Source organism: Aristolochia californica, unplaced genomic scaffold (assembly GCF_029961685.1).
Source record: "Aristolochia californica isolate CCGP_79_NKW_82.1479 unplaced genomic scaffold, dmAriCali1.0.hap1 SCAF_5, whole genome shotgun sequence".
Lineage (NCBI taxonomy): Eukaryota > Viridiplantae > Streptophyta > Magnoliopsida > Piperales > Aristolochiaceae > Aristolochia > Aristolochia californica.
The window spans coordinates 44,577,525-44,600,570 of NW_027182214.1; the positions used below are offsets into that span (position 1 = coordinate 44,577,525).

The following is a 23,046-nucleotide window of genomic DNA, read 5'->3' on the forward strand; positions in this document are numbered from 1 at the left end:
AACCAATGGTTTTAAATTTGGTGACAATATATTATTAATTAATAATATATAAAAATATATATTATGTTATTGATAAAAAAATATTTATTTATTATATTAATTTTTTATTATTGTATTAAATTAGTGGTTTTTAATGTTAAAACATATCTTATGTTATTAAAAAAATTATTTATTTATTATATTCGCTTAAGTTATTTTTTTATTTTTTTATTTTTAATAATTTATTCTAGTCACACATAATTATTGCATTAATTTATAATAAATTATAATAATTAATTAATATAATATATATTTTTATTAATTATGATATTAATATATTCTAATACTATACATTAAATCACTTATAAGTGTAGTAACCATCTTTATTTTGGTTAATTATCTAGTTAGGTATATGTTATATTTAAGTATATTATAAAAGGTTACTCGTTCTCTTGTTTATATCATATTTTTCATTTGGGGGCATTAACACTGGAATCTGTTTTCTAATGCACTTGAACTCGTTTACACTAACTCCCAAGGATGAGTTAAAGTTGAATCAATTCATTTAAGATTAACTGTATTCTTCACTTCATTTTAAGTTCAATGTAGTAATTCTTGCTCTCTATCTCCATATCTTTAATGGCGCATATGCTAAAAAGATAAATATATGAAATAAGTGTAGGAGGGGTTATTCAACACTAGTGTTAACATGAACTTGAACTTCAAATTCAAGTCCACATCCATTTGAATCATCTACATGAGCTTTAACTTCAAATTTGGTGTTAGTGTGGACGAATTCATGTGCATTGGAAAAAGTTTCTAGTGTTAGTGCCCCAAAATGAGAAATATAACAAAAACAAAAGAATGAGTAACTTGTAATAATATACTTAAATAAAACATAATACCTAAATATCAAATTAGGTAAAACAAACATGATTACTACACTAATACGTAATTTAATGTATAATTAAAATAAATTAATATGATGATTAATTAAATTAGATTATATTATTTAATGATTACAGTTTAATGTACATTAATATATTAATTACGTGAGCCAATTAACTGTGCACATGATTAATTATAAAAAAAATAAAAATAAAGTTAAAAATAACATAAACAAATATAATAAATAAAGTTATTAAATTATTAATAACATAAGATATACTTTAACAAAAAAAGAATGATTAAACAAAAATAATTGATAAAAAATAAATATAATGAATAAATAAAAATATTCTTTTATTCATAACACAAGAAGGATTTTTTACGTATTGTTAATATATTTCCACAAAATTAAAAATGATCAGTATAATTATTTATAAAAAAGGATAATTATTAAAAAATAATTGATCAAATGCATACTTTAACTATATTTTAATTACCAGACTTAAATATCTATTTTCATATAGTAATCAATATTAATGAATATAATAAATAAATAAATATACTATTTTATTAATAACCTAAGATAGATTATTCAACAACGAGTTCGTGCCTTTAATATTAAAATCATTAGAAAAGAATCATGTGTAACCATCACCGACAAAATTTGTTATCAGAAATGGGCCTAGTGCCAGTTTGTTCAAAACTTAGCCCAGCATTTAAAAGTTTTTTTCGAATGCACTTGAACTCTGTGTATACTTAACACCTAAATTGAAGTTGAAATTGAATTTAAATCATTAACTTGAATATAAAATTAAAAGTAAAAAAAGAAGATGGAGACAACCTTATTAAAGCCCAGATCTATTTCTCCTTGTAAAAAAACTCCTCATTGAAGACAGAGAAGATACGTACCATTTGTCGCCGGTCTTTGCAAAAACGGGCCTAGCTTTGGTGACCTCACAGAGGGGACATAACCATTATTATAAGCCAACCACCAGCAACCGAGTGGTTTAAAAAAACAAAAACTTAAAAACGTACTTGTAATAGAAAGCGTTGAGCCGACAAAAGAAAAAGACATTCCTATCATTACCGGTAACATTGAATGATTAGCTCAAGAGTTGTGTCGTCAGCACTATGACCTCGAGTTCTTTTGTGAAAATTATTTACCCTAAACAATTATCTTAGTCCCAACATCACAAGTTCGGGAGCAGTCGTTTTCGCTGCCACAGATAGGAACTCGAGGTCATACGGCATTTATAGACGTAAGGAATCTGGTGTAGTAGGATTCCGATCAGCAAGAACCTACCTGCCCGTTACCAATAAGCAAGTAAAAAACAAATCCCGACCGTGGCTTCCTTGAACAATCCAAAAAAGTCCAGATAAGGTAACAAACGGAGAGAGAATCAGAATGTCCACCTTCCATTCAATTTCTTCTGCCTGAACCATCCCATCTTTCTGCTTATGAAAGGCGACGAGCCACTGCTTCATTTCAAATATCCAAGCTCTTTCTTGTCTTCTTTCTGAAAAGAATTTGCAATTTTCTTCCCAAACCTTGGTAGAAAATCCATTGGCCACTCTTTTTTTGTCCTTAGATATTGGTTACATTATTGAGTACCATTAAATAAGGAAAGAGACATGGCTAGTAGATACATTGCACAATGTTACTTGGGTCTATAAGATTTACCACCTTCATAATACATTTTTTATATTATATATTGGTAAAAAGATATTTGAGTCAATTTTCCAACACAAAAAGACTTTTGGCAATCTGAGTTTTCAATAAAGAAAACTCGATATCTGAACCAGCAAAGGTTGGCCATCAGGAAAAGGTATGAGCAACAACAGAAAGTTTCACTTTTTTTAGGCATTTTATATTATCAAGTAGAAAACTTTATATTGAAGAAATAACCTCAAACGAAAGCTATTTGAGGCTAATTTATGACCCAATGAACCGTTTCTTAATCTGATATTTCAAGAGAGGTATCAATATCGGAAGACTCAAAGGTCATGTTGGAAGTACAGAGCTTGTGGAAATCCTAAATTGAAGCTCTCTCAGCCGCAACTGATGATTCATCTCGATGATAATCCTAACAACGGCGCCCCAAAATATAAAGAGAAAACTAGGGTAACCGTAATACAAGTGTGAAATCCACATACCGACTCAGCGTAAAACGTTAATTACTCTCCACAACTTAACAACTTTCTCTCACAAAAAAGTCATTTACAAAGACAAATAGGAGAATAACTCCCTTATTAGTACTCTATTCATTTCATTCATCTAAATAGTAGCCAATGAGATCCTTTTCCGCAAAAGACTCTCAATGTTTCTACTACAACAATCTCAACCTCTTAAGTTGCAGACATTGAAATCGACAACAACTTTGTACTGTGAAGGAGCCATTTAAAGGCCTTTATGTGTAGAACAGGTTTTTACTTTTAAAAATGGTAGACAGGAAATGATCTCGTTTTTTATCTTTTTCTAGCTACAGAGGAACACTTTCCATGAGCAAGGACAGGCTGAGCTCCTTGAGAGCTACAGGGCGCTCATCATCATTGTAGCTATAGGCCATCTGAGCCATTCGGGGTATATTGAGCGAAGCTGTTGTGAAAGCTGCCGAGTATGGATTTGCCGAGAGGCATTCCGCGTTGAGTTTCTTCCATGCAACGTTGAGCCTCTGCTTCACATGTTCTTCAACACTTTCTATAGAAAGGAAGGTGCCACAGCGCTCTTTCATGTAGCAGTCAGCGTAGGACCCATCATGGCCGCGTCCCTTGTCTCCCTTCACGTCAGAAAGCCAACCGATCAGTTGTTATTATTATTTGAAGATAAGAAAAAGCTTCCCATGTCCTTCATGGAGTAAAAACTAAAAGGCGGGGCCAAATTAAGCCAAAGGTGATCAGGTTTCTTACATTGACGCTTTTCATGTCGTTCCATAGCCTAAATATCATGGCTGAATGTGAAATCAGGTCAGGAATGCTGCGCAGTAGGTTCGTCGTCTCCTTCTTCTTCCCCTCTCCCAGCAACACGAACATGTGAATCAGAGCCATCGGCACTCCAGAGCTGATCATTCCGTTTCTCAGGTATACCTCTGACTCCGGCAAATTCCCGGAGGAAAGCCATCTTTTCTCTGCTAGAAATGATCTACACATGGCTGCCCACTGCAATATATAGAAAACTCACAACTAACACATGGATTTCAGCTAGTTAATTTTCATGAGTTAATAACGTTTAGGGTGCAGATAAACACCGTTTTTCTTAATGTCTCTATCGGATTCCAGCCTTGTTGTTTATGGACCTTGCCAGCAATGTCGTTGGTTGTGTTATAAAGTGCCATAAAGCTCATCTTCATGAACCTTGGGAGCATTTTCGTTGATTCAACTTCCCATCTGCAATCAACACAGTGAATTTCTCGTCAATCAAGTAGTCCCCAGAGTGAGTTTCTCTCACTCCGTACCAGAATCGCCGAAGCAGCAAAAAGTCACCTTTCAACTGCTTCCGTGAAGATAATGAGTTCATCAAGTGTTCCATAAACGTCAAAGATGTCGTCGATCAGGAAGATGAAAGCAATGGGCTTAGCCATTTCTACGCGAGAAGTTGATAATTGAGGGTCAGAAGCGACAATCAAAGACCATATGAACCATTCGACGTAATTCTCTCTTGCAAGCTTCAGTTCCTTCTGCAAACCCAAGCCTCTCCACCACCTATAATGGCATAAAAAGTTTCAAGAAAGTGGTTCGTGCGAAGGTCAAATACGCTAAATACATCATTATTATCGACCTCATCAACCAGGGCATCTATTATAGAAATAAGAAGGATCTATACCTCGCAACCTCCTGCAATTCTCTCTGAAGCATCAATTGTACAATGTTGAAGTCCAATTTGGCAAGTTCATTGACGATCTCGTTCTTTCCTCCAGCTCCCGTCGACTTTTCTAGGTAGTGCTTAATGTTGAACCTCGGTATGCTCAAGTAAAAAGGATGATTCAAGATGTACTCTATCTGTCCACTTACGGAAGCCTCAACGTCGCCCACCAACTTCCGTAGGTAACTCGAAGAAAATTTTCTGGCTTCGTCGAGCATGTCTTCTCCTTCTAAACTGAGAAAGGAAGCTTCATACAGAGCCAACATCCCAGCAATGTCTTCGCTTAACTGTGTTTTGAATCGCCCATCTCTGTCCCTGAAACGATTGAACACACCTGCAGCATGGAAATTTGTTATTGGTATCTCACATTTATACGCATTTAACATTAAAATTTGCAGAGAGAAGCAAAATTTACCCACTTGTAGACACGTAGTAACCACATTGCCGCAACAAACGGAAGGAAAGCGCAGCAAAGAGCAGACCATGGTGAGCATCATCATCACCTACGTTGTCATGAATGAGAGGTAACAGTTGCTCGATCTCATCTCTGAAATGGTAATCAATGCCCAGACGTTGCAGTTTGTCAATCAGAACTGCGGATTCGACTGGTTCGTGCTGCGGTAGTAATAATCGTCTTACTTCCTCAACTGCCTTCAGTCGCTTCGTCTGTAAATCCTCCTGCATGGATACAACCCATTGACCAAATGAAAAATCAATAACGAGAAACAACAACTGGATGTGTGAAAGAGTTACGTGCCATGTTATTAGTGAAGGGCGTAGATGTGAATAAGTGAATGACTGAGTGCATCTCTTCTGCCGACACACTGCCTGCAGCCTCCGATGAGAGTGTTTCCATGGGCTGCAAGAAAACTGACGGCAACGGAAGTGATTCTTTTTTTTTATTCTGGCAAATTGAAACAGAAGCTATTGTGATGATTGAGGCTTCCACGGAAGCCTTTTTTATAGTGAGAGCTAGGGCTTACTGCTCCAGGTGTAGCTGCACATGTAATGGACAATATTATACGTAAAGAGCATATAAGTGGTGACGGGTCAAAAGTAATTGTTGCCGAAGGACAAGATGTCTCTTTCGCCATAAATCAATAGAGAGACATAGCACGAAAGATCGATAACGACGAGGAATGCAGTCAGTAATGAGGCTTCCTCCATCGTCAGCTTGCTGCAGTGTGTTCCACGAGGAAACGAACCGTGAAGACAGATGTTCCACGTTTTCCTCCCGTTATGCTTGAGGAACGATTGATTGCTGCCGACGGTTTCATTGAAGACGAGTCCTTGCACTTAACTAGCTCCACATATTTTACTGGTGGGGCACACAAAGGTCGTTCATCCACGACTAAAAGAGGTTTCTTGCTGGGGAATTAAAGTTGAAACCAAGGCTGCCATGACTCCACCTTTTCATTCAATTTCTTCTGCCTGAACCTGCTACACATGGTTCTCTGCAACTACAACTCGAGTGTCCACACATACCATCTTTCTGCTTAGCTTCATTTCAAATATCCATGCTCTTTCTTGTCTTCTTTCTGAAAAGAATTTGCAATTTTCTTCCCAAACCTTGGTAGAAAATCCATTGGCCACTCTTTTTTTGTCCTTAGATATTGGTTACATTATTGAGTACCATTAAATAATGAAAGAGACATGGCTAGTAGATACATTGCACAATGTTACTTGGGTCTATAAGATTTAGCATCTTCATAATACATTTTTTATATTATATATTGGTGAAAAGATATTTGAGTCAATTTTCCAATACAAAAAGACTTTTGGCAATCTGAGTTTTCAATAAAGAAAACTCGATATTTGAAGCAGCAAAGGTTGGCCATCAGGAAAAGGTATGAGCAACAACAGAAAGTTTCACTTTTTTTAGGCATTTTATGCTATCAAGTAGAAAACTTTATATTGAAGAAATAACCTCAAACGAAAGCTATTTGAGGCTAATTTATGACCCAATGATATTTCAAGAGAGGTATCGGTATCAGAAGACTCAAAGGTCATGTTGGAAATAAAGTGCCTATGGAAATCCTATATTTAAGCTCTCTTGGCCGCAACTGATGATTCTTCTCGATGATAACCCTAAAAACGACGGCCCCAAATATAAAGAAAAAACTAGGGTAACCATAATACAAGTGTGAAATTTGCTTACCGACTCAGCGTAAGGCATTAATTAGGCTCCACAACTTAACAACTTCCTCTCACAAAAAAATCGTTTACAAAGACAACTTGGAGAATAACTCCCTTATTAGTATGTCTTAAAAATACTGAGTGATCCATCATGCATCTTTTAAAACCAAACCATGCTCTCAATGACCGTTTTATAATTTGCACGCCAATTCCCCCTCAACCACAAACCCAAGTGGTTGATCTATATAAATTAATCTCCTCTTATACTTCTTCATTAAGAAATGCTTTTGTCACATCAATTTGGCGCCAAGACCAACTAAAATTTGCAACAAGAGAAAGAAGAATCTGAACCGAATTTAATTTGTAGCTCTCGAAGTTTATATAATTTCAAATATAGGAATTACATTTGGTTGTAATTAGATGGAACGTAAAAAGTGAGAAAGTGCTAGAGAGTAGAGAGAAAGAGAGAGAGAGGTGAACAGAAAAAAAGAAAAAAAAGAAAAAGGAATTGTTTTAATTTTTTATTTGTACAACTAATTTTCAAAAAATTAAGATATATCTAAAATGAGTAATAGGATCCATCAATTAAATTAAGCTCAATGCTTGGAGCACTTCTTCAAGTGCTATCAAGGTCGGCTCTTTGCGGCAGTTAGGAGTGGCTGATTCATTTGTACGACTTCCTCTAACAGCAGAATTTGTATTAATATTAGTTACTGCTTTTGCCATATTATCTCCCTTTTGGGAAACACTAGGAATGTCAGGTTCAGCCCTCGTGAGGTTTGCCGGTTCTTGCTAAAATTTGAGCTCTAACTGAATCAAAATGATGCCTTATTGCAGGCCGTGTTACACGAGGCAGATTCATCGTATCCTCGCGCTTCGCAGATTTGCACAGAAACGTGAAGACTAGGACCAGATGTTCCTCATTTTCCTCATTAACTGCTGCCGACTGTTTCATCGAACGGAAATTTCTGTGGTTTTGCTGATCCTGGAGTCACGTTTCTGAAAAGAAGTGAAGTAGAAGATGAGTCCTTGCACTTAACTAGCTCCACATGTTTTACTGGTGGGGCGTACGAAGGTCGTTCATCCACAACTACTTAAAAGATTCCTTGCTGGGGAATTAAACTTTCAAACCAAGGCTGCCATGGCCCCTCCTCATTCAAACCAAGGCTGCCATAGGTTTCGAGATGGGATGGGCAGATTTAAACTGCAAGTGAGTGATGATGCAATGCGACTGTTGGCGTTATACGAAGCTTCTTATCTTGCGATAGAAGAGGAAGATGCACTCGTGGAAGCTGCAGATTTCATGAGTAAACACATTGTGGCGACGTTGCCGACGATGGGGTCTAGTCTGGCAAAGAGAGCTCAGTATGGATATTGTTGCACACGACCAAGTGGGGTCCTCCCAATGCTATGAAGTGTGGTCCTCCCAATGCTATGACTACAAATAAGTACCCATTTCGCTGCATTTATTCATGTTATTTGTAATAGACACAGAACTACCTTTTAAGATTCGTCTTCGGAACTGATATTTTTTCTTCTGATATTGAGTTAGCTCGAAGGAGATGTCGACGAAGGAAACAATGGAGCGAGCATCTGGGATACATTCACGAGAAGACCAGGTTGGAATCCGAATTAAAGAACGCCATGATTGTAGTATAAAGGCATGCTCAGTATGTCGTGCCATCACTGTAACTTTTTTGCGTTTGTAACAGGGAGGATAATGGAGTTAGCAATACAGACACGGCCATAGACCAGTATGATTGTTTCAATGTACAATTTCGCTATAGTTTGATGAAGCCCATGATCAGTTACATTATCTTTGCTAGTATCAGTAGCGTGCAGGTCTGGTGTCCAGTGTCCAGTGTTCGCTTTTGAAAAGCAACCGTGTCTATTCGTCATGCTTGTAAATACAGAGACTTCGAAGAGCACCTCTTAAGATTTGATCCTCATCCAACAACGTTACAGAGTGTAGATAAGACTACTAATGTTCATGTCTTATTTCGTTAATCTCGAGCCTGCCCTGCACATTTGTTAGGCAACTCCATTAATCTATTATGCAAAAGGTCTGTAATCAGTTTTCAGTGACTGGTATCAGCCCACCTTCTTGATTAAGAGGTGCAGCCAACTCACGCTTCATGACAATCAAAGGAGCGCACCTCCTTGAATAAGCCTTAATCTTCATACAACAAGATTGGCAAGTTCACCGATGAATTAACATTAAGATTTAATTAAAATCTAATTAATCATCACGAATTGATGGTGAGAGTTTACATTGAATTTATAAAGAATAATTACAATGGTAATCAGGTTTTTCTACCACTCAGCTAACTGATCTTCTGCCTCTGATTCTGGTAATGGAAGCCTAGTCATCGAGTTTCTATTACGGCAGGATATCCGCACCCCCCCCCCCCCCCCCCCCCCCCCACACACACACACAGAAGCGTCATATTGGAACAAACGTGAAGTTTGAAGCAAAAAAATTCAAAAAGAGTACGTGAAATACTTTTGGTGAATATTGTAGAGATGACACCGACGTAATTAGGTTAAGTTCCAAGGGCATTATTGTAAATTATAGTTTTATTAATCTATAAATTGAGTTTAGGGGGAGGGTTAGGACAACAAGTCCATAACCTCTTCTTGCTCCTGTTTTGTCCCAATGTGTCTTTTTTTTTTTAATCCATGAGCTAAATCCATGGAGTCTTGAAAATTAACATGGAATCAGAGCATTGGATTTTGGGACTCATATTATTTTTAGAATTCCACAGTTTTTTTCTTTATCTTTTTCCTCGTGCCTTGTTTTTTATTTTGGTGATCTTTCGTACTCAAGTTTGACCTATCTCAGGGTATAGCAACAGATTGACCAATCTCGAAGTATCAAGAAGCATTTCCACTGGTGACTCTTCAGATTCGTCATCTTCCTTCCTGTTTCTGTTTTTGCTTCTTGACTCTGCTCTCACAATAGTTTACCCCCACATGACCTTTACAAAAACAACCTCGCCGGTGTGCTCAAAATAGTCGTGATGAAATGCCGGTGTGCATTTTGGGTCGTTGTTGATCTCACTCGTTTGGCGAGCGAGAGTTTCTGGTTGCGGGGAGAACATCTGACTAGAACAACAGAAGATACACCATCTGCGTCGCTAGAGGTGGTGGCGTTAGGGTTCCATCCACATAGGTGACGAGATTCTAACTCTAAAGAAGGGGAAGAAGTTGGCATTTCAAGCAGAGATAGGTTGTGGAGGAGAGTTTAATGGTAATCATGTGGATTAGGGTATGAAAGGGGAGAAGATGAGGAAGGGATTCAACGGACATTGAGGTTTGACCCGAGAGACCGACTACTTCGTGTTTCTAACCTTTGAGATCAATGTCTTGGATAGAACGAAGAGACGAGGGAGTTGGACCAAAAACTTTTGAAGAGAAGTGACTTTTCTTCTTCTTTTTTACTGCCTTAACGGTGAAGGAGCCGTTCAAGTCAACACCATTTGACTGTAGCGGTTACATCACAGTCGAGTGAAAGAGATGAGATAGAGAGACGCCTCGGGTGGGAAAGATAGTATCATGACGACGATGATGATGAGTTAGAGACATTGTTTTCGTCTCGAAAACTGATTTGCCTTAGGATTACAACTAGGTGCTATTGCCAATCTACGAGGCTCAACTTACCCATCATGCTAGGGAAGAGGGGAAGGCGATGGAGCGACAGGAGAGTTTACATTGAATTTATACATAAAATTTACAACAGTAATCGGGTTTTTCTACTTCTCGGCTAACTAGTCTTCTACCTCTGATTCCGATAATGGAAGCATAGTCTTCGTGCTTCTGTTACGGCGGGATATCCTTCACCCAAGCTGACTCGGGCCTCCCTGAATTGAAACCGCGAGGGCAAAAGTTCTCCCCCATGTAGTGTAGGGTAGGGGTGGCTTCGAACCGAGCCGGCTCGCGATCGGCTCGTGTTTGGCTCGGTTCGACTCGTTATATATCGAGCTCGAGCCAAACTCGAACTCAAAAATGGGCTCATTTAGGTTAACGAGTCGAGCTCGAGCAGAGCCAAGTTCGGCTTGTCGGCTCGTGAGCCGACTCTTTAATTTAACGAGCGGCGGGATGGAGCAAATTTTTGGGAGTCTCGCACTCTCTCTCCCAAAAGAAAAAAATTGGTCTCTCTCCCGCCCTCGCTCTCTTCATCCCCTCCTTCCCTTCTCTCTTCTTCCTCCGAAATTCCCTCTCTCGGCCTCCATCTCCCTTCTCCCTCTCGCCGCCGACGCACCTAATCCTTCCCCCTGCTCATCGCCTTCTCTACCTCTCATCGTCGTCGTCGTCGACTCCCGTAGTGTCGCCCTCGCCTCGTCGTACCCCAACTAGAGCGGTTGCTCTAGACCCTCTCCTGTCGTCGTCACCTCCTTACCACCGCCTGCTACCACCGTCAAATCAGTCGGCCACCGCTCTCGCCGGAATGGCAAAGAACCCCCAGGTACCTAAAGTTCGGATACCTAAGTTGAGGGGGGGGGGGGGGGGAGAGAGAGGGGAGGGGGGGAGATTATTTTCCCCCCTCGACGCCCCGTCCCGCACGAACTTGCACGTGCAGTTCACACATGCGAGTTTCGCACATGTGATTTTTATAAAAAAAAAAAAAAAAAAAAAAAAAAAAAGCTTGCAAATCCTATTCTCACCTTGTTTTTCCTCTGGACAATGCAATAATACTTAAAAATATAGTGTTAAAGTTAGTATTTTGATCAATTTTTCCTTTTTATTTTTTTATTTTTTTATAATTAATCATGTACACAGTTAATTGGCTCACGTAATTATTGTATTAATGTATACTAAACTGTAATCATTAAATAATATAATATCTAATTTAATTAATTAAGATATTAATTTATTTTGATTATACATTAAATTACTTATTTATGTTGTTATCATGTTTGTTTTACCTAATTTGGGGTTTAAATATTATGTTTTAATTAAGTATACTATTATAAGTTACTCATTTTCTTGTTTTTCATATTTTTCTTATTTTGGGGCACTAACACTTGAAACTGTTTTCCAATGTATATGAACTCGTCCACACTAACACCAAGTTTGAAATTGAATTTCATGTAAAGGAATTAAATGAATTTGAAGCAGGAGATGAAGATGAACTTCAAATTTTAAGTTTGTTGACTAACCCCCCTTATAATTTTCATATCCACAATAGCTTCAGAGTCATTATTTAGTGCTGGTGGTAGAGTAATAGACTCGTATCATTCTTCCTTGGTACCAAATACATTTCAAACTTTGATTTGTGGCAGTGATTGGGTTCGGACTCTTCACGGTATAAAGAGAAATCAAAAGGTGAATTTCTTTGATTAATTATTTATTACGATATTTTTTAGTATATTTTTAGTTTTATTTATTAAAATTTTGTTTTATGATTACAGCCTGAGAAGAAGAGTGCAGAGATAATGCTACCAGTTACATGATTTTTCATGTTTTTCTCATCATGGTAATTTAAATATTTAACGATATTAAGTAACTAGTAGTGGAAGAGTATTTTTTTATCTGACAATAACTAATTTTATTTTTTTTGTTTTTGTCATAGGTGGAGATTTTACTCAAGCAAATACGTATATTATTTTCTAGCATGAAGAGAAATAACTATAGTTTGTAAATTTATAATGGATTTATAGTTTTTATTTGGGTGATTATAAATTGATAGTGATATTTCATTTAATTTTGTTGTGTTTGATTATTGTATGGAATTTATTTATAATATTATGCAGTGTATGGAGTGTTTAGACTATTTTATGGAGTGTATAAACAATTTCTTAGAGTGTTTATGGAATGTATAAATAATTTTATGGAGTATTTATGCAGGTATTATGTATATTGATTATGCCCAATTTTAAATAGAGGTTATGTCGAATTTTATATAGGTATTATATATATAGATTATGCTTAATTGTAGTAGAGGTTATGCCCAATCTTATACATGTATTATATATATAGGTTATGTCCAATTTTATGTAAAATGTATGCATAATTTTATATATATTTTATTTGATATATATTTTTTGAAAAGTTTTAAATGTATGTTGAGGCTCGAACTCGGTGGGCTTGAGGCCACCCCTAAATCAAACTCGGGTAGGCAGGTTCAGGCTCGGCTAGGCTCGATGCCACCCCTAGTGTAGGGAAGGGCTGTCCTTTTCCCAAAGTCCGGTATATCACTGAGTTAGTGATCTTATAATATTGGTTGAGATGTTCGAAATTGATCCTATCCATTTCTTAAAGGGGGAGGGACCGGCCAAGTTGGCGGCGTCAAGGAGGCTACTGTAATTCACACTGGACGTTTGGTGTTCAGATCTACGCACGTCGACTACTCTTTCTTAACAATAAAAACATCTAAAAGTAGTGGTTGCAGTTAGTCCGACGGAAAGCTGCTCCTGTTCTATTGCCGACAGCTGCTGCTCATTCATGATCTTCTCTCACCATATCCTCCCCGGTATTTATCGAACCGCTACAACAAGGCTTCGATCTTCATCCTCTGATTCTATCGTCGCTATGCAGTTGTTACCTAAACATCAGCTACGTTTATTGCTTAACATCTGGAGGAGGACTCTTTAACGTATAATCATCGTCTACAACATGATTCCTAATGCAGTGAACTAGATTTATGGAATCATTATCTTTGAGGGCCACCAGGAATTACATACTTTTGACATGAAAGCTCACCGGACAGAAGGTTGCATTATTCATGTGAAGATGAATGTTGTGGACAGAGAGCAGTGCCTGTCGTTAGTGTTCCTCCCCAAAAATTGAATATAACGTACAATATTTATCATGAAAGGGTGGGGATATGTTAATCTGTTCATGGATGATTAAACGACTTCCAAGAGAGGTGTCGTGTTCCATGAAATCCCGTGGATCGTCAAAATCCAAAGTGGGAATTTCGTTCTGGCAAGATAGTCTAATATTGGAATCAAGACTGATCGGCCAGTAGGTTAGCCGTGAAAGCAATATATCATCATGAATTTCAATAAATCTGAAAACGGAATCCCGAGAACACATACATCTAGCCATGCAATTAGATTCCAGTTGTGACATGAAAGCTCAAGGTTGCATTATTCAAAAGTAGGTGAAGATGACTGTTGTCGGACTGAGAGCAGTCCCCCATGGATGATTAAACGATTTTAAAGAGAGATCTCGTGTTCCATGAAATCCCGTGGATCGTCAAAATTCAAAGTGGAAATTTTCATTCTTGCGTGGTAGTCAAATATTGGAATCAAGACTGATCGTCATCCTGGAATTCGGTTCACCATGCAAAATAAGGTGAGCATCTCTGAGGGGAGGACATCGATGCGGCTATAAAAAGGCAACGAATCATCTCCAAATGGCATGAGCCCTCGACAGATCTCGAGCCATAATCCAGTACTCTTGTTCCCATGGCAGTCCTGTTCCTCGCCTGCATGATGTTCCCTCCAAAATCTGTATCCTTGCATGTCTCCTTCCCTAAAATGTCTAATGCCCTGCAACGAAGCATCTCCAACCTGAAACACAAGCATTCTTCGGCTTATATCATCAAGGCAAGCTTCCTAACCTACTCCTTTTTTAATTTTTCGTACGTGTTGTTTGGCTGGAATAGACATCTTATCTATCAATGCCGAGCTGATGATGGTCCCATATTTTATGCAGGACGGCATCAAGACTAAACAAGCAGAGAAATTGGAGGAAGTTAGGCGAATAATCATGGAAGAAACTGAACCAGTGCAGTCTCTCCTTATGATTGATGCTCTTCAACGTCTCGATATTGACTACCACTTCTCTGAAGAGATTAATTCGCTACTAAGAGAGCACAACAATAACTTCAATGGCAGCCGAGGTGGGAGAATTATGGAGAGCTTGCATGATGTTGCTCTCAGCTTTCGGTTATTAAGGCAACACGGCTACTACGTGTCTGCAGGTGCTTGCTGATCATAACACTTGAATAGATATGGATTTAAGATGAAGCCATTGATTAATAATTGATGTGATGGGTCATCAGATGTGTTCAACAAGTATAAAGACGGTAAGGGGAGGTTTCGAGCAGAAGTCGCTGAAGATATAAGAGGAATGTTAGCTCTGTACGAGGCTTCCCACCTGGGTATAGAAGGAGAAGATGAACTCGATAAAGCAAGAGTATTTGCAAGTAAACATCTCGAATCTTCGGCGATGAGGATGAACGCGGGTCTGTCAAGGCAGGTGCAGCACATTTTGAAGCATCCTTTTCATTTGAACTTGCCAAAGTTCAACGCCAAGTTCTATCTGAACAATTCCAGCGGATCTGTACAAGGCAAGATGAGAATCTTCCATGAACTAGCCCAACTGAGCTTCAATGTCGGTCAGGCCTTGCATCAGAGAGAGCTCGAGCATTTTTCGACGTACGTAACGTTAATTCAATTGTGACAACTTTTTTCTGAAAAAATATAGTAGCAGCAGATTGTAGTTAATCTATTCGTTTTGCCAAGAACAGCTGGTGGAGGGACATGGGATTAGCACAGCAGCTCAGGTTTGCTCGGGACCAGCCAGTGAAATGGTCCATGTGGTCCATAGCATGCCTCCCTCACCCTGAATTCTCCAATTACAGGGTCCAGATCACAAAACCAGTTGCATTTGTTTACTTAATCGATGACATTTTTGACACCCACGGGACACTAGATGAGCTAGTTCTCTTCACTGAAGCAGTTAACAGGTAATTCTGACCCAAACCAGTCTTTTCTGAAGTCTTAAACCAGAAAGATAAGCATCAAGATCAGTACTGATGAGCAATGAACCAGTTGGGACGACGATGCAATAAACAAGCTGCCAGGCTACATGAAGACGTGCTTCATGGCTCTGAATAAAACCACGAACGAGATCGCTGATATGGTACTCAGACACCACGGGTGGGATCCCTTAGTAATCTTAAGAAAATCGGTAAGCACTGCTGACTTTACTACTCGAGCTGTCCCTGGCTGTGCGCGGTGCTTCAATTTTGTCGCTTTTCTGCTCTGCAGTGGGCGATGCTCTGCGACGCATTTTTGGTGGAAGCAAAATGGTTTGCCTGTGGACACTCCCCAAAGGCAGATGAATACTTGAAAAACGGAGTGATCAGCAGCGGAGTACCCACAGTACTGATACACCTTCTTTCGCTATTGGGAGAGAGAGTAACCGAGGAAGCTGATCATGATCTTGTCGACAACATTCCTGGTCTTATCTCATACCCAGCAAGCATTCTTCGACTCTGGGATGATCTTGGAAGTGCAAAGGTACGGAATTCAACATTTTCTTTTCCTTTTTTATTGTTAAACTCCATTAATACAACCTGACTATCTCGTTTTTTATTCCATTTTCGTGCGAACCTGAAAGGATGAGAAGCAACAAGGGCATGATGGCTCGTACCTGGACTATCACATGCAAGAAAGAGGGAAATCCTTGTCTCTCCAAGATGCCAGAGAACATGTGATGCATTTGATAGACGAAGAATGGAAGAAGCTCAACAAGGCGTGTCTCTCCCCTAATCGTTTCTCTTCCACTTTCACTGTCGCGTCTCTCAACAGCGCTCGGATGGTTCAAGTTATGTACAGTTACGACGATCATCAACGGCTTGAGGCACTTGAACAACACATCAATACCTTGATAGGAGAAAACGATGGGTCTGAGATCAAGCCAGGTGTCGCACTTGAAAATAGTTAAAGCAAATCATTCTTAATAAAGTTATTAGTTTAAAGAGATATCGTCATGTTTGTTGTTAAATTGGGTCGAAGACCCTATCCCAAAATGATTAGCCACTTAAGAAACTTTTTTCCCAGCTAATAAACTCAAGATCTTTATATCCGCTAATCCATGTGAATCTATTTCTTAACACTCTCCCTCACATGTAGGCTCGCTCTCTTTTGTAGCTCTGCCCACATACTAAGTGACTTGCTCTGATACCATGTTAAATTGGATCAAAGGCCCTATCCCAAACTAACTAGCCACTTAGGAAACCTTTTTCCCAGCTAATGAACTCAAGATTTTTATATCCACTAATCCATGTGGGTCTATTTCTTAACATTTGTTTTTTCAAATTTCATCAGATCTTGAAGTGGGTTGATTCTAACATGACCTGAATCTGTGTGATATTCGAGTTCAAGTTAAAATGAACCATTGCACCCCTTAATCGATAATTCAAGAGGTTATTGACGACGCTTTATGTGCCCATGGATCAATAAGGCATTTCTGTATCAGTTCATATATTTATCAAGACACTTTTTTATATTTCACTATTTGAATTACCATAAGTTCAAATTATAATCTCTATGTAAATAGGTTCTATTTATTCGTTTCATATGATCACAGAGCTTATGGAGACACTATCCTCTAAGATAAAGTGGAAACCAATGTTGGTCATTAAGTGTCAAATATCAGTTAAGTGTGTATGATATCTACTTCAAAATATAAAGATTCAGTGAGGCTACCTTCTTTGTAAAACTTAAAAAATTTCAAATTCATGAACAATATTGTATCTATAGAGTATATAAGTGGTGACGGGTCAAAATAATAGTTGCCAAAGGACAAGCCTTAAATTTCAAATTTGTAAGGATGTTGTCTCTTTCTTCATAAATCACAATAAAGAGAAATCGAATGAAAAATCCATGACGAAGAGGAAAGCAGTCAGCATTGAGCTTCCTACAGTGTCAGCTTGCTGCAGTGTCTTTAGGCAGGCCGTGTTACACGAGGCAGATTCATCGTAACCTCGCGCTTCACGGATTTGCACAGAAACAAGAAGACTAGGACCAGATGTTCCTTTTTTTTCTCCAATGGCTGCTGCCGACCGGGACCACTACCTTCTTCATCGAACGGAACTTTCCGTCAAAACCTTCTATTTTCCTATACTTGACACGCTTTCTCTCCTTCATCTTGACATAGGTCTCAACTCCTATACTAAGGATGTCGTCTTTCTCCATAAATCACAATAAAGAGACATCGAACGAAAGAATGCAGTCAGCATTGAGGCTTCCTCCATCGTCAGCTTGCTGCAGTGTCTTAAGGCAGGCCGTGTTACACGAGGAAGATTCATCTTACCCTTGCGATTCACAGTTTTGCACGGAAACGTGAAGAGTAAAACCAGATGTTGCTCATTTTCCTGGTGTTTTGCTTGAGAAATGATTCACAGGCCTTTGCTGTATATAAAACATCCAACTCCACCTCTGATCTCAATATCATCAAACACTTTTATCTATCCACGGTTTACCCAAGCTACTCGGTGCCAAATAAGTCGTGAGAGGTCCATCCCCACCATCCCCAATGGTGTTGGTGTTTTCGGCTTATAGACCAACCTTTCCTGGCCGCGCGGCTGCCTTGCACATCGCCCAAAATACGAGCAGGCTTGTACAAGTCTCACTTCCTACCAAAACGTGTGTCCCTTACGAGCAGGTGATATTGATCTCTTATTTCTCATTATGCCTGTTTAATTTACTCTGGCTTCATTATCTTCCTCTGGCTAATTTAATCTGGACAATGCTTATAGGACGACCTACGCGTCAAGCAGGCGGAGAAAGTGAAGCAAGTCAGGGACATGATCCTGGAATCAGCTGATCATTATTCATTGGAGCATGCGAAATTAATCGACACCCTTCAACGATTGGGCATAGATCATCACTTCCGCGAAGAGATTGCACTGCATCTGGGTCTCTGCTATGAACATATCATGAGTGGTGACAGTGCCAGAGACAGCTTGTACGATGTTGCAATTGCTTTCCGCTTGCTGCGGCAACATGGTTACTATGTATCTCCAAGTAATTAAGTCCTTTTCAATTCAGTTTTTGTTGGGCACATTATTCAGCTCTGAAAATTAACAGGAAGCTGCCAAACAGATGTGTTTGATAGGTTTCGAGATGGGATGGGCAGATTTAAACTGCAGCTGAGTGACGATGTAATGGGACCGTTGGCGTTATACGAAGCTTCTTATCTTGCGATAGAAGAGGAAGATGCACTCGTGGAAGCTGCAGATTTCGCTAGTAAACAAATTGTGGCGAGGTTGCCGACGATGGGATCTGGTCTGGCAAAGAGAGCTAAGTATGCTTTGAACAATCCCATTCACATGACCTTACCCAGCTTTGGCACCAAGTTCTATCTGGAAAACTCCAAATTAGGAGCCACGGGAAAGACCGGAGCCCTCCACGAACTAGCCAAACTCAGTTTCAACTCTGCACAGTTCATGCACCTGGAAGAACTGAGGAGCGTTCGGCAGTAAGCAGCATTAACTTCATTAATGGTCTGTCACTTTAGCTGTAGATTGGTCTAATTTGTTCCATTAATTTGGACTAATAGGTGGTGGAGTGACCTCGGAGTGGCCAAGGAACTCAAGTTTGCAAGGAACCAGCCCCTGAAATGGTTTATGTGGTCGATGGCCCTCGTTCCCGACGCAAGATTTTCAGAATATAGAATTGAGCTCACTAAACCTATTTCATTTCTCTACGTAATCGACGACATCTTTGACACTTACGGGTCACTCGACGAACTCATTCTCTTCGCTGAAGCAGTAAACAGGTAACTATTTTTACCCAACAACCCACTGCAATTACAACAAATAATCCTGAAATTATGGTTAACTTACCGGCAAATTATAGATGGAGCATCGACGGAATCGACAGTTTGCCGGGATACATGAAGATATGCTTCTCGGCTCTCTACAACACATAAGATCCACAAAGAGCATGGATGGAACCCATAGACACGCTAAGGAAATCGGTACGTAAGAGCTCAAAGACGACGTTCGTGGTAGAGTGTATGTCCTTTCCGACTGAAATTGTTTACGGTTTTAACTGATATGTGCGAGTGTAAATATTCCAGTGGGCCGCACTGTGCGATGCATTTCTAGTAGAAGCAAAGTGGTTCAGCATGGGACATTTGCCAACGACAGACGAGTACCTGAGAAACGGATTTATCAGCACGGGGTTGCCCATGGTGCTTCTTCATCTGCTTTCATTGTTGGGTGAAGGAGCATCTTTTGACAGCAGCAACCTCCATTGCGGAATGCCCGTCCTTATCTCATCTCCTGCAACTATTCTTCGCCTCTGGGATGATCTGGGAAGTGCCAAGGTAAGAAGAGAGAAGCAAGTGCTCAAAACTGTCAACTCCTCTGCCTGATTAGATTAGATTATTTCTTGGTAGCTAGTTTCACCGTCTTCTCTAACAAACAATTTGGTACTCTTTTATTTGTCTAACAAATATTCATGGACGGCCTTTGAAGGATGAGAAACAACAAGGGTATGACGGCTCCTATTTGAACTGCTACCTAAAAGAAAACGGGAATTCTTTACAAGTTGAAATGGCACGAGAACATGTGGTGCATCTGATCAGGGGAGAGTGGAAGAAACTCAACAAGGCGTGCCTCTCTCCCAATTCCTTTTCTCCAGCTTTCACATCAGGCTCACTCAACGCCGCTCGAATGGTTCAAGTTATGTACAGTTATGACGATGATCATCGCCTTGAGTCACTCGAACAACACACCGACTACTTACTAGGAGAACGCTCGGGATCAATAGATTTTACCCATAGATCATATACACGCGAACTGGATTTACAACAAGGTTAACATATCATATTTCTGGAACTTGATGCTTTCCAATAGACAATCCGACAAATTGGAACTTTACAGGATGTGTTGACTCATGTAAGTTAACATTGAGATACATATTCATGTTAGATTATGGAGCTGTATAATGGTCAGTAATCTATTTTCAGTGACTGGTATCAGGTGGGAAAGACGAGATAGAGAGACGTCTCAGGTGGGAAAGACGGTATCTCGACGACGACAAGGAAGAGTCAGAGACATTGTTTTTTGTCTCGAAGACTGATATGTCTCAGGATTACAACCAGGTGCTGAAGTTGATCTGCAAGGCGCAACTCGCTAAGAAAAGAAAACCCATCAGGTGAGGGAAGAGGGGAAGGCAACGAAGCGACGAGAGAGGAAAATTTGAGACTTGAATTTTCCAACAGGAAGATGACAGAGCGATGGGAGATCAAAATTGTCGAGGCCAAGGTCCAATGGGCAGATCCATCTAAGTTGTAGCGACAGCGGAAGCAGAGTAGGAGTAGTGCAACAAGGCTGTCAACGTTGCGACAACGGTGATGTAGCTTGCAGATGTCGACGATCCATGGCACAACTACAACGGTGAAAGAGGGGTTCCCTGTTGAAAAAAACACAAGAAATGCAATCAGGGAGACAGGGGATTGACGAGGACTTCTGATACAATGTAAGATTTAATTAAAAGAGACAATAATCAAGCTATAACAATATTCATCCACTTTCTTTCTCAGCGATTTTCACTCAAGGATCTTGGGTCCTTGACTTATTTTCTCGAAATTGAAGTTGTTCCTCATTCTCGAGGAATGCTTCTATCTCAATGCAGGTATATTTTTTATCTACTTGCTCGAACATGCATGAAAAATACAAATTTTGTAACTATGCCTCTTGCCACATCATCTATACTTACACTTTAGTCTGGCATGACACTCTCTGATCCATCTGAATATTGGAGTGTTGTTGGTAGTATCCAAAACTTGTCTCTTACGTGCCCTAACATTAGTTAAGTGAGAATAAGTTAGTTTAGTTTATGCATTGCCCTACTACTAACCCTTTGGATGCTGTTAAGTGCTTGTTGCGATATCTTTGTCGGACTATGGATCATGGTATTGTCTTACATCTATAATCTTCTTTGTCTTTTTATGCATTATCTGATTCTAACAAGGCAGGAAACAAGGGAGATTTTACTTCAACATGTGCCTATTTTGTTTACCTAGGTCGCAATCCTATATCTTGGAGTTCTAAGAAGCAACAGATCTTCATCTTCATCTTCATCTTATGCATCTACATGATCTTCATCTTTGAAATGGGTGTTAGTATGGACAAGTTCATCTTTGAAATCTTCGAAATATGGTGTTTAGTGTGAACAACTTCATCTTCATCTTCATCTTCATCTTCAAAATTTAAAACCATAGATTTTATTAATTATAAAAATAAGTTAATTAAACCAAGTGTTTGAGTTAATAATATTTTAATTACCACTATTAAATTACTAATACAATAGAGTAAATAAAAAATAAATATGATTAATGAATAAAAAAGTATTATATTAATAACATAAGATAGGATTTTTTACATGATATTAATTAATAAAATATTTTGACAAAATTAAAAGTAATTAATTAATCAAATGCATACTTTAATTATATTTTATTTACCAGAGACTTAAATATGAAGTTTCATATAGTAATAATATTGAACAAAAATAATAAATAAATACATATACAACTTTATTAATAACCTAAAATAAAGATTATTCTAATAACGAGTTCGTGCCTTTAATATTAAAATCATCAAGTTACAAGTTTAGTACATATAAACGATACATGTTCAAAAGTAATAAGATACAACCATCATTTATCGTTCCACATGGAAGTCGATATGGCATCTCGAAATTGTGCAGCTCTTGTGGATTCTAATGCACTCTGCCTCCGAAAGCATGTTACTTGGCTACCTACATCCTCAAGATCATCGTAATCGTCGTTGTCTGTATACATTTTACATAAAATTGGACATGACCTCTACATAAAATTAGGCATAACCTATATATATAATACATGTATAAGATTGGGCATAACCTCTTCTTAAAATTGAGCATAATTTATGTATATAATACTTGTATAAAATTCGGCATGACCTCTATTTAAAATTGGGCATAATCAATATACATAATACCTGCATAAACACTCCATAAACACTCCATAAAATTGTCTATACATTCCATAAACACTCCATGAAATTGTTTATACACTCCATAAAATAGTCTAAACACTCCATACAATGCTTAACATTATAAATAAACTCCATACAATAATCAAACACAACAAAATTAAATGAATTATCACTATCAATTTACATCACCCAAATAAAAACTATAAATCCATTATAAATTTACAAACTATAGTTGTTTCTCTTCATGCTAGTTGTTCCTCACCCATTTCCCTCTATGAACTGATCTCCAAATCTTCCCCTTCATTGATCTTTCTCTTGTCTCCTTCAATACTGCAATTGTTACATCATCCGCATTTCCCTGACCTGCAAGTAAGAACATCCAAAATAAATCCGTGATTATGGTAAAAAAAAAAGGGCCAATTCTTTATTAGTTTACTTTGTAAAAATTTAAAAA

At 38.5% G+C, this 23,046-nt stretch overlaps 2 protein-coding genes and 1 pseudogene across 2 annotated transcripts; 2 read left to right on the top strand and 1 right to left on the bottom strand.

The window, feature by feature from the left end:
• Positions 1-2,820: 2,820 nt before the first annotated feature.
• Positions 2,821-5,642, bottom strand: LOC137966105 ((3S,6E)-nerolidol synthase 1-like). Its single transcript, XM_068812592.1, has 7 exons — positions 5,484-5,642; positions 5,146-5,404; positions 4,688-5,060; positions 4,348-4,566; positions 4,113-4,251; positions 3,775-4,023; positions 2,821-3,644 (listed from the first exon to the last, which is right to left on the bottom strand). Exons 1-7 carry the CDS (start codon positions 5,580-5,582, stop codon positions 3,348-3,350), a joined length of 1,635 nt encoding a protein of 544 aa, XP_068668693.1. The 5' UTR covers positions 5,583-5,642; the 3' UTR covers positions 2,821-3,347.
• An 8,861-nt stretch (positions 5,643-14,503) lies between these two features.
• LOC137965446 ((3S,6E)-nerolidol synthase 1-like) lies at positions 14,504-16,543 on the top strand. Its single transcript, XM_068811724.1, has 6 exons — positions 14,504-14,792; positions 14,874-15,249; positions 15,342-15,560; positions 15,646-15,784; positions 15,865-16,116; positions 16,217-16,543. Exons 1-6 carry the CDS (start codon positions 14,504-14,506, stop codon positions 16,541-16,543), a joined length of 1,602 nt encoding a protein of 533 aa, XP_068667825.1.
• A 1,593-nt stretch (positions 16,544-18,136) lies between these two features.
• Positions 18,137-20,554, top strand: LOC137965447 ((3S,6E)-nerolidol synthase 1-like; annotated as a pseudogene).
• The last annotated feature ends 2,492 nt before the right edge of the window (positions 20,555-23,046 follow it).

Coding starts and splice junctions, on each gene's coding strand:
- LOC137966105 (XM_068812592.1), bottom strand. CDS start 5,582: ATGGAAACACTCTCATCGGAGGCTGCAGGCAGTGTGTCGGCAGAAGAG. Junction 5,405..5,483: donor CGCCCTTCACTAATAACATG/GCACGTAACTCT, acceptor GTATCCATGCAG/GAGGATTTACAGACGAAGCG. Junction 4,567..4,687: donor GAATTGCAGGAGGTTGCGAG/GTATAGATCCTT, acceptor ATGCCATTATAG/GTGGTGGAGAGGCTTGGGTT.
- LOC137965446 (XM_068811724.1), top strand. CDS start 14,504: ATGGTCCCATATTTTATGCAGGACGGCATCAAGACTAAACAAGCAGAG. Junction 15,250..15,341: donor GAGCTCGAGCATTTTTCGAC/GTACGTAACGTT, acceptor TGCCAAGAACAG/CTGGTGGAGGGACATGGGAT. Junction 15,785..15,864: donor TAGTAATCTTAAGAAAATCG/GTAAGCACTGCT, acceptor TCTGCTCTGCAG/TGGGCGATGCTCTGCGACGC.